This window comes from Notolepis coatsorum (assembly GCF_963971535.1).
Source record: "Notolepis coatsorum genome assembly, chromosome: 5".
Taxonomy (NCBI): domain Eukaryota; kingdom Metazoa; phylum Chordata; class Actinopteri; order Aulopiformes; family Paralepididae; genus Notolepis; species Notolepis coatsorum.
In genome coordinates, this window is record NC_140169.1 from 160,457,951 (window position 1) to 160,469,530 (window position 11,580).

The 11,580-nt window shown below is 45.1% G+C and overlaps 1 protein-coding gene across 1 annotated transcript; it reads right to left on the minus strand.

The window, feature by feature from the left end:
- Window positions 1-1,524: 1,524 nt before the first annotated feature.
- LOC311228444 (uncharacterized protein) lies at window positions 1,525-11,294 on the minus strand (the record flags this gene model as incomplete). The annotated part of the gene is made up of 3 exons (XM_084314351.1): window positions 1,525-2,268; window positions 2,787-3,196; window positions 11,099-11,294. 3 exons carry the CDS (start codon window positions 11,292-11,294, stop codon window positions 1,525-1,527), a joined length of 1,350 nt encoding a protein of 449 aa, XP_084170477.1.
- Window positions 11,295-11,580: the final 286 nt, after the last annotated feature.

Sequence of the window (11,580 nt, forward strand, 5' to 3'; positions counted from 1 at the left end):
AATGAATCATTAAAAAATATACCGTTAACTGGAATATGTTGTTTCTTTACACATATGTTGGATTATGTAATTGGGTTGTCATGACAAAACAATAAAAATCGCTACTTTACATCAGGGTGAACGCTGAACCGAGTCAAGCCGCGGGAGGCGCACGGAAGCCGGTGAATGAACAACCGCATTGCCCCGCTGGCTCTTCAGCAAGGAGCCTCCACAGCTCCAGTTAACCTAATTTATACCGTAATGAATCATTAAAAAATATACCGTTAACTGGAATATGTTGTTTCTTTACACATATGTTGGATTATGTAATTGGGTTGTCATGACAAAACAATAAAAATCGCTACTTTACATCAGGGTGAACGCTGAACCGAGTCAAGCCGCGGGCGGCGCACGGAAGCCGGTGAATGAACAACCGCATTGCCCCGCTGGCTCTTCAGCAAGGAGCCTCCACAGCTCCAGTTAACCTAATTTATACCGTAATGAATCATTAAAAAATATACCGTTAACTGGAATATGTTGTTTCTTTACACATATGTTGGATTATGTAATTGGGTTGTCATGACAAAACAATAAAAATCGCTACTTTACATCAGGGTGAACGTTGTTACACTGCCACCACCCACTTCAATGACAGAGCTCTCATATTTGCGAATGCATAAACTATAACTTAAATTATGGCTATGTGTCTAATATGGCTGTCGCGAAGTCATTGATAAGTGACAGCCATATTAGACACATAGCCATAATTTAAGACATAGTTTATGCATTCGCAAAATATGAGAGCGCGGTCATTGAAGGGCTTATTATTGCGAGTCCTAACAGTGTTTATTATTTCATAACTGTATGGGCTTTGTTTATACATGTACAGTGACGAGTGAATCTACCGTTGGTTGTTAAAAACGCGAAACATAATAATCAGTCAGCAGCGCTCCACTGCTACCGCAGCCCAACACAAGTGCGTTGGAACAGCAGCCCAACACTACAGAAGTTGGTTGCCCGCGCTGCCGCGCTTGCTCTTTGGATTTCATTTGGGACGTGGGACGGCTGCGCTTGCCTGCGCGTGGGGGCGGGGGGGCGCGGCCAATCAGAGAAAAGCCGAACACAAGTTGGTTGCCTTTAATATTCACGCCTCCGGGTCAGGCCTACGTAGGGTTGGGCACCGAAAACCGGTTCTAATAGGAACCGGTTCCTAACTTCCGGTTCTGGAAGTAACATATTTGCATTTCGATTCTTAATTTCGATTCTTAAAAAAAATAAAAATAAAAAATTTACTTTGTTAATTAATACCCTAGTTACAGTACAGCAACCAAATTAAACTGTATCAAGTCAACTGAAAATGTGAATAGTATGAAAAAAATTTAAATGTTTCAAAAAATAAAAAATTCTCCTGCGAAATAAGCTGTGACCTGTTTTGACCTGCACCTCAAAGAATCGGAATCGAGAATCGTTTAGAACAGGAATCGGTATGGAGAATCGGAATCGGAACCGGAATCGTTCAAATCCAAACGATGCCCAACCCTAGACCTACGTGCGACCATAGGGCCCATCGTCCCCGATGTGCCGTTTCAAATGGGTCGTCAGGTTCGCTTTTTGATTGAACCCCTTGTGACACAGTCGGCAGCTGTAGGGCTTGTCCCCCGTGTGACTCCGCATGTGTCTCGTCAGGTTCCCCTTCTTACCGAACCTCTTGTGACACAGCGTGCAACCGTAGGGCCTGTCGCCCGTGTGACTCCGCATGTGTATCGTCAGCTTATACTTCTCGCCGAATCGCTTGTGACACAGCGTGCAACCGTAGGGCTTCTCCCCTGTGTGACTTCGCGTGTGTCTGGCCAAGTCGGAGGTGTTGGTGAACCTCTTGCCACAAACGGTGCACGTCGAGTGGGTCTGAAGGTGCAGTTTCAGGCTCTCCCTGGGCTCCAAGTGTTTCCCGCACAGGCCACAGTCGCTGGCGTGGACCCTCACGTGGTGCACTAGAGACAGCTTGCTGGGGAAACACTTCCCGCACACTTTGCAACTCCACGTCTCCTCGTGGGACAGGGTCTGGTTCGAAGACGTCGCCTCGCGGGACGACCCCACAGACGACGAGCTCACCGTGGACGCGTTGCTGCGAGCCAACAAACGCTGTCCGTTGCCTCTCTGCTGCGTCTCCTTTGACGTCCGTGTGTTTAAACCCGACTGAGGAGGTTCACTAGTCGGCTCCTCCTCCCGCCACCACGCGTTACTGTCATCGGTCTCGGGTCCGGAACAGCCTGACGAGAGGAGCTGAACCTATTTTTGATATAGGTACAGAAGGGAAGAGCTTTAATTGCATATTAATCATTTAAAAAAATACGTATGATACTGTATTGTACGTTATATCATATTACATTATATAATCATATTATAATTCATTTGTATATTATATTGAACTATATTTGCAGTATATACTATTATATTATGGTACTATATTATATTGTCATGTACTATATATCTCATATCACATTATATATGTGCTGTATACACTATTATGTACTATTATATACTGCAGGTATACTATACTGTAATGTGTACTATATGTGTGTACTGTAATGTGTACTATATGTATGTACTATGTATGTATGTAAATGAAAAAAAAAAACTTAAGTCTTCAGGGGTAGGGCCCGACACAAGCCTAGTGCTTCTCCCTAGCCCTTTTCGGACAATTGGACAATGCTGCAATAGCAGCTGGTAAAACGTTGGCTGGATTTATGGAATGTGACCGGTGTTATGTGTCCAAAGCCCTGAAATAGAAAATAACTGAACTTAACTGAACTGACATCTCTAGTAGTTGGTTCAAAATCACCAGCTGGATCGAAGTTACTGGCCGGTCTCGATACACCACCACAGTCCTCCTCTCCAGTAGCGTCTGTTGTCGTCTGTTCAGCTGTGGTGCTGGCTAGAGGCTCAGCCTGGTGGGTTTGGCTAAACCACGAGGACTGAAGTTTCTCTTCACCGTGTTCACTCTTCACGGGGGCAGGAATGGATGTGAACGTTATGATATCGGCCTCCTCCTCCTCCAGACCTTGAAGCTGCTCTCCCTCCTGGTCGGTCCAGAGTTCCTCCTGTTCCTCTTTAATCAGTAGGGGCTCTGGCTCCCCCTCCTGGCCCAGACTGGGGCTCCACTCCTGCTGCTGCTCAGGGGGAAGCTCCTCTTCACCGACAGAGAGCTGTGGGGGGTCTAGAGGGAGGAATACAAAAATATATGAATAGCCAACATAAAGATACAGTAGATGACTTTCCACCATTAAGTGAGACTCGGCAGCTGAGAGCATAAACACAATAGGATTGTCTACAACAAGTGAGAGTAAAAGTAAACAGTAGAGACACAGGTGCAGTATAGACATGATGGTACCCTAACTGGCATGATATACGTGACTACGTCAATTAGAAACTGGCCCGATAAATGTCCAAATCCCCCCACCACCCACCAACCCCCTCCAATGTACAGTTTCTTCGACTTCGGATGTATATATTTCTTTATGATCTTTTTCTTACACAGTACTGTATATAGTTTAAGTTTCTTTATTAGTTGTCATACAGAAGTACAGAATACTTTTATACAAAATGCTTCTTTCTGTTACGCTCCAGGGACTGTGCTAGACAAAAATAGATAAGTATAAAATAAGTATAGAAGTCAAGTACGTAGACAAAGCAGAAATGGGATGAGGTACAATTTACAGTAAGGTGTAATGAGGTATGGGTTGTAGTGCAAATTCTTTAGCAATAAATATAAAGTGTGTTTAGGTGTTGTAAAGTGGGTGCTGCAGTGAGTTGTTTGTTTAAAGTGAGTGTGTGCGTGTGTATGTGTGTGCTGTGAGTGCATTTGATGGTTGTTACATAGTGTTATTGTTCGTTGAGCATCCTGATGGCCTGGGGATAGAAGCTTCTTCTGAGTCTCTCTGTGCTTGCCATGAGACTCCGGTATCGCTTGCCTGACCGCAGCAGTTCAAAGAGGCAGTTGTTTGGGTGGCTGGAGTCTTTGATAATTCTCTTAGCCTTACCCCTGCACCGCTTGTTGTAAATGTGGAGAGTGGGCAGCCACCCTCCAATTGTGCGTTCGGCTGAACGGGCCACTCTCTGTAGTCTGCTACGGTCTTGTGCGGTGCTATTCCCAAACCAGGAGGTGATATTGCCAGTCAGGATGCTCTCTATTATATATATGTCTTGTATGTCATAAATGTCTTGAATGATGAATTGAAAATGGAGGACCCTGATGTAAACAAGACGAAAGTATTTTTCTGGTCTGCATCCCCTTAGCAGTTGTTTGTATTGAGCCGTACTGTATTGTACTTGTACCCATTCTGCAATTTGTTAATAAAGTTTTCAATCAATCAATCAAATGTTGTAGTCCATGCAGGTTTTGGTGGTTGAAATTGATTGATTGAAAACTTTATTAACAGATTGCAGAATCATGGGTACAAATACAGTACAGCTCAATACAACAACTGCTAAGAGGAAGAAGACCAGAAAAACCAGAAAAATCAATCAATCAATCAGTATAGACAAGGTACCCTAACTGGGATGATATACGTGATATACGTCAACAAACAGTACTGTATTTGTAGATCTGGTATGTCATAAATGTCTAGATGTAGCAGTACTGTCAGTGTCTATCTGTATGTTGTGTATGTCATATATATGTTATGATTAATTGAAAATGGGGGACCCTGATGTCAACAAGACGAAAGTCTTTCTCTGGTCTTCATCCCCTTAACAATTGTGTGTATTGAGCCGTACTGTACTGTACCCATTTTGCAATCTGTTAATAAAGTTTTCAATCAATCAATCATACGTTGCAGACCGTGCAGGTGTTGGTGGTTGTTAAGAGTCAGACACACATTAGCTTGGCTACAACATCATGGTAAGCCTGTTTTGATACAGTGAGAGCAAGTCTACATGTGTCACATTAATATCAATCACAACTTAAGAGCTTGGCCAACTGTTGCCAGGGGGTCAGAATATATAACAGTTATCAGTTATGTACAGTCTCCTCCCCATCATATGTATATAATCTCTGTTAGGATCTATGGGTAACAGTACTGTATATTTGCATATCGTATATGTCACAAATGTAACACAGTACTGTGTACCTGTATGTCATGTATGTCCCTATGCCATAAATAAATGTCATCATGATGTCATTATATGTTGTGTATGTCATAAATGTTATGATGAATTGATTGAGGTTAGTATAGGGTGGTGATGTTAGGGTTGGGTATTTTGTTGTGGGTTTGTTGTTTTCTTTTCTTTGCTGGGTTCTTGCTGTTAGATATTTAGTATCCCTTCATTTAAGAACGACTCAGTATTTAAACAATAGTCTTTTATTGTATCTTCTGCTCGCGTGCTCCAGCACGCCGCTTGCTCTCAGTCTGCAAACTCTGGAGTCCACGCACAGCGTCAGCTCCAATGACGTCACCACGTAACAGCGTGGTACGTCCATACACAACATCCCCTCCTTACTAGGACATAAACTCCAAGGTCCCATACAGAAATGTGTGTGAATTCAATTACTTTCTTTTTTTCACTTACAGGATACCCTTCAATTCTGTTACCTGTTATCAAAAATAAACAAAGGTTCACCATGAACAAAACTCCACCTTTCAATTAGTGAATGCATGTAAGTATCATTGAGCATGAATAATAATACATAATACATAACAATATCTGGCACCCACTCTTTTTTTTTTTTTTTTTTTTTGTGTGCCAGACAGGCTCATTTCACTTAATGACAAAATCCATCAATCTCTGAGGCATTTTGGTCTGTCTGTGGGGTCTCTCATACCTAGCCATAGGCGGTGTGGCTTTGGGTGTGGACACCCTAGTGTGAGTCTCTGCTTCGGACTCTGTGTCAGGTGTGTTTTCCTTCTCCTCACCCTCAGTCCATGTTAATCGAGTCTTGCTGGACGATTGTGGAGCAGGATCCTCTGTGTAGTACCTCTTGACGAACGTAGTGTTCCTGGAATAGGTCGCTCCACTTGGTGATTGGACAACCACATTGTTCCCATCTCTACTGATGACCTTGTGTGGTGTCTTGTCAAAGGCTGTTGTAAACTTGTCTGTTTTGTCTTGTTTGAGTAAGACTTGGTCTCCCACTGACACATCAGAGTATTTTGCTCTGTTCTTGTTGTCAGTGTACAGTTTTGACTTTCCTTTTCTCTCGGCGTCAGTGTCTCTGACCTCCAGGTCTCTTTGTGGTGTCATGATGTCCGGGAGCTTTCCTCTGATCTTTCTCTTGAACAGGAGCTCTGCAGGACTTTTCCCTGTTGTGGAGTGATCAATAGACAGGTAGATGGTCACATACTTGCGTAGCTCCTTCTTCCAGTCCAGCCCCTCAGACTGTGCGATGCGAATCCTCTTCATCAGTGAAGCGTTTTGTCTCTCCACCTCCCCATTGGCTTGTGCCCACTTGGGTGTGGTTTTCACATGCTCAATTCCATTCTCCTGGCAGAATGCTTGAAACTGGGCAGACATATACTGTGGTCCACAGTCTGACCATATGGAAATCGGTAGTCCATGTCTGCTGAAGATATTCTCCAGGCTGTTAATGACCTTTTCAGCAGTGGTCGACTGCAGGATATCATACTCGTAGTACCGGCTGTAGTAGTCTATTACAACTAATATCGAGTGTCCTGTCGGTAATGGACCAAGTATGTCAGTGGCTAAGTCCTGCCACGGCCCATCTGGAAGTGTTGTAGGTCTCAAGGGTTCTGGCACATCAGGCCTCGACACTATTTGGCATCCGTGACATGACCTCACATACTTCTCAGCTGCCTTATCTATACCTGGCCACCACACTTTACTCCTGAGGTGCTGCTTCGTACCAACAATCCCCAAGTGTCCCTCATGAGCCAACTCCAGGGCTCTGTCTCTGAGTGTGTGTGGCAGTACAATGCGTGTCCCTCTCAACACCAACTGTCCAATTATACACAATTCATATGCAATGCGTGCATACACTTGGCATTTGTCAAAACATCCACTTTGTATTGCACTTCTCAGGTCACTGAGTTCCTCATCGGTTGCAGAGGCTTCCTCTACCTCCCTGGTAGTCAGTGCTCGTGGCGTAGCGTGTGTGGCTACGAACCGAACGTATTCCTCCGCTCCGTGCTTGTGGTTCCCGTCTGTCGTGCTTTCTCCCAGTAGTCGCGACAGTGGATCTGCAATGTTGTCCTTTCCAGGTATGTGGATTACTCTGAACTCATATGGTTGGAGCCGCAGCACCCACCTCTCAATACGGGCACATGGCTTAGAGGTCGGACTGTATATGGCCTCCAGCGCCTTGTGGTCTGTTACTAGGTCAAACTTTTTACCATATATGTATGGGTGCAGCCTCTCGCACGCCCAAACTAAGGCGAGAGCTTCTTTTTCAGTTTGTTTCACAATCAGTCAGGCTCCTACTCACATAACATATTGGCACCATTTCCTGTTGCTGTACTAAGACTGCTCCTATTCCTACTGGTCCTGCGTCTGCTATGACTTTAGTAGGGGCATCTTTGTCAAAATATGCTAGAGTGCCGGCCTCAGCTAGCTTTTCTTTCAGCGTTCTAAATGCCTGTTTTTGCTCTGGCCCGAATATGAAAGCTGTGTCTTTCTTGGTAAGCCTCCGCAGTGGCTCTGATATGCTAGCAAACTGTGGTATAAAACGGCTACTATACCCTGCTAGGCCCAGAAAACTACGGGTCTCAGAGGCGTTCTCAGGCTCTCGTGCCTCTGCTATTGCTCTCACCCTTTCTGTGGTGGGGCCTATGCCCTTCTGTGAGAGTAACATGCCCATGAAAATCAACTTGTCCATGTTAAACTGACACTTTTCTTTGTTTAGAAAGTCCTCTAGTCTCTTCAGAACTGCATGGAGTCGTTTTTCATGAGTCTCCTGATCTGGGGCATGAACAATTATGTCATCGGATATATTTTCTACCCCCTCAATGCCCGCTGTAGCAGTGGCTATCTCATGTTGATACTGTTCACTAGCTGATGACACTCCAAATATGAGTCTCTTGTACCTGTAGGTACCTGTGTGTACTGCAAACGTAGTGATACCCCTGGACTCTGGTGTGAGCTCTAATTGGTGGTATCCCCATTTCAAATCCAGTTTACTGAAAATGACAGACCCGTTCATTCCCTGTAATAGCTCATCCACTGTGGGTATTGGATATCTCCCTCTGATGATAGCTGCATTAGCTCTTCTCATGTCTAGACACATCCTGATGTCGTCCTCATTAGCTTTTGGTGCAATTACAACAGGGTTAACCCACGGTGTAGGTCCCTCAACCTTCTCAATAATGTCCATGTCTAGCAGCTGATTTACTTTCTTCTCTACTGCTTCCCTCAGGTGAAATGGCACCCTCCTCAGGGGTTGTACCACTGGTGTTACACTCTCATCAATATGCAAACTGATTTGCTTTGTGTTCAGTTTACCAACACCTTTAAACAGTTTGGGGTATTGCCTCTGTATTTCAGATTTAGCTTCTGTCACTGCTGCTATGTTTGTGCCCACCCTCAGTACACCTAACTCAATAGCAGTCTTCCTGCCTAGCAGCGGCTCCCCCCGTCCCTGTATTACAGTGAACTCTGCTTCAGTGTCACACTTTCCCACCTTAACATGACATTTGAATATACCCAATACTGGAAGAGGCACCTTGGAAGAGTATGTGTACAGCGGTTTGTTAGCTGCCTTGGTAGAAACACACTTAATATTTTTACTCTTAAGCATTTTCCATGTGTTCTCATCTACAATGTTACTTGATGCACCTGAATCAATTAACATAAGTAAATCTACTCCCCCAACGTCAAATGTGACCCTTTCAGTATTTGAATCATCTTCAACCACAAATGCATAGTCTCTGTTCCCAGTGTTCTGATCCTCAGTTTCAACACATCTCACAGTCTGTCTTTCTTTACCTTTGGATTTACAGACTTTGGCATAATGTCCTTTTCCATTACACTTTCTGCATGTCTGTCCTCTTGCAGGGCATGCAGAATCGTTGGCCAGATGATCCCCGTGTCCACATCTGTAGCACACTTTATCCGATTTGGATTTCTCTTTTCCTTCTCCACGATCTCCACGAGGCGATGGTCTCCACCTTTGGACTTGGCCCTCTTTCTTGAAGACACGGTTCACCGTCTCTCTCCCCTCAGCGCCGTCACTCATCTTCATCGCCGCCATTTGCAGCTCCACTCTTTCACACTGCGACGCTATTTCCAACGCACGTGGCAGCAAAAGTTGTGGTTCCTCCAGTAACTTTCTCCGTACATAGTCCGACGTAGCCCCTTTCGTGACTTTCGGTTTGCAAGCCTGTGGCTTTTGTGACCGGAGTCACTTGCCCACCTGCCCCGATCACCCAGTAGCGAAACGACCAAGCGTCGTCAAGGGGCTCGCGGTGTGTCAAGAATACATCAGATCTGAATTTCAAAGATACCCAGCGTACAATATGGGTCTAACACAGCTTCACGATGGGGTCTGGAAGCTCGGAGTTGCTAATAAACAGTTTAAAACATTGTTACTCGAGTGGTATTTACAGACCGAACGTCCATCTCCGCCGTTGGTGTCACAGCGCATGCGCACCATGCCGCGTTCACGTTACTGGGAAGAAGCGGAAGAACCAGTTTCCGACTGGGAAAAACCATTCACGTCAGCCTCCTAGTGGTAATTCCTACTAGGACATATGGGATTCTTTTATAGACCCCATATCTCCCACTTCGCGTCACGAATTGCGGAAGTATGGATGTGGGCGTTTCATCCATAGATATATATAGAGTCAAAGCGTGAAGGCTTCCTAGTTGTAGCAAGGAGATGTCCTCTGGTTCTTCCGCTTCTTCCCAGTAACGTGAACGCGGCATGGTGCGCATGCGCTGTGACACCAACGGCGGAGATGGACGTTCGGTCTGTAAATACCACTCGTCGAGTAACAATGTTTTAAACTGTTTATTAGCAACTCCGAGCTTCCAGACCCCATCGTGAAGCTGTGTTAGACCCATATTGTACGCTGGGTATCTTTGAAATTCAGATCTGATGTATTCTTGACACACCGCGAGCCCCTTGACGACGCTTGGTCGTTTCGCTACTGGGTGATCGGGGCGGGTGGGCAAGTGACTCCGGTCACAAAAGCCACAGGCTTGCAAACCGAAAGTCACGAAAGGGGCTAAGTCCGACGTGCCCCTGCTCAGCACCGCATCCCTTATTTGGTTGCTAATGTCCGCAGCAAATGCACAGTCTCTAGCAGCCTGACGAAGCCTCGTCACAAACTGCTGTACAGTTTCACCTGGTTTCTGTGATACTTGGTAGAAAGCCTGGCGCGCAAACGCAGTATTTACCTGCGGCACAAAGTAGTCATTTAGCGCCTTAACAGCCTTAGCATAGTCCGTCGGTCCTCCCCCGTCGGGCAATGTAGCGAATATATCTTGTACGTCTGTACCTGCATGATGTAAGAGCATGGCCCTTCTTCTCTGTCTCACTGTGGCGTCCACACCGACAGATAGAATCATCCCTTTTCCGTCAGCGTACAGCTCAAACGCCATTAGCCACCTGGTCCACCTCGGTCCCAGTGTAGCAGGATCGTTGTAGCATTCAAACTTCGGCACGTTGTCCATGTTCTCTTCTCAACGCCGTGATAACTCTACTCTTCGGAGTTTATCCTCGTCGCCATTGTTAGATATTTAGTATCCCTTCATTTAAGAACGACTCAGTATTTAAACAATAGTCTTTTATTGTATCTTCTGCTCGCGTGCACGCCGCTTGCTCTCAGTCTGCAAACTCTGGAGTCCACGCACAGCGTCAGCTCCAATGACGTCACCACGTAACAGCGTGGTACGTCCATACACAACACTTGCCTTATCCTTATTGTACACATAAACAGTATTGTATATTTGTAGATCTGGTATGTCATAAATGTCTAGATGTAGCAGTACTGTCTCTACCTGTATGTCATATGTGTTATGATTAATTGAAAATGGGGGACCCTGATGTAAACAAGACGAAAGTCTTTCTCTGGTCTGCATCCCCATAACAGTTGTGTGTATTGAGCCGTACTGTATTGTACCCATTCTGCAATCTGTTAAATAAAGTTTTCATTCATTCATTGATCACCTTTTGATGTGGCAGACGTGTGTAAGGTCTTGTAGGTGTTCCTCCTCTCCTCCTCCATGATGTGCAGCAGCTGACGCTGGCGGCTGATCTCTCCTCCATACTGTTCTATAGCTCTCTCAAACACCCCGAATATCTCCTCCGCAGCTACGGTCAGTCTCTCGTTGACCAACGATCTCAGCATTTGTATTGTAGACATTGTCTTGTTCTACAATAAGAAGAAGAAGAGTATATAACAAGAGTCGAAGCAGCTAGCTAAGCTAACGCTAGCAGCACATACACAACTAGCATGCTATGTTGCGCCGCGCATGAGTATGACGTCACGGGAAACCAACTCTCTTGAGATGAATGAATGAATGAATGAAAACTTTATTTAACAGATTGCAGAATGGGTACAATACAGTACGGCTCAATACATACAATTGTTAAGGGGATGCAGACCTGAGAAAGACGTTTGTCTTGTTTCCATCAGGGTCCCCCATTTT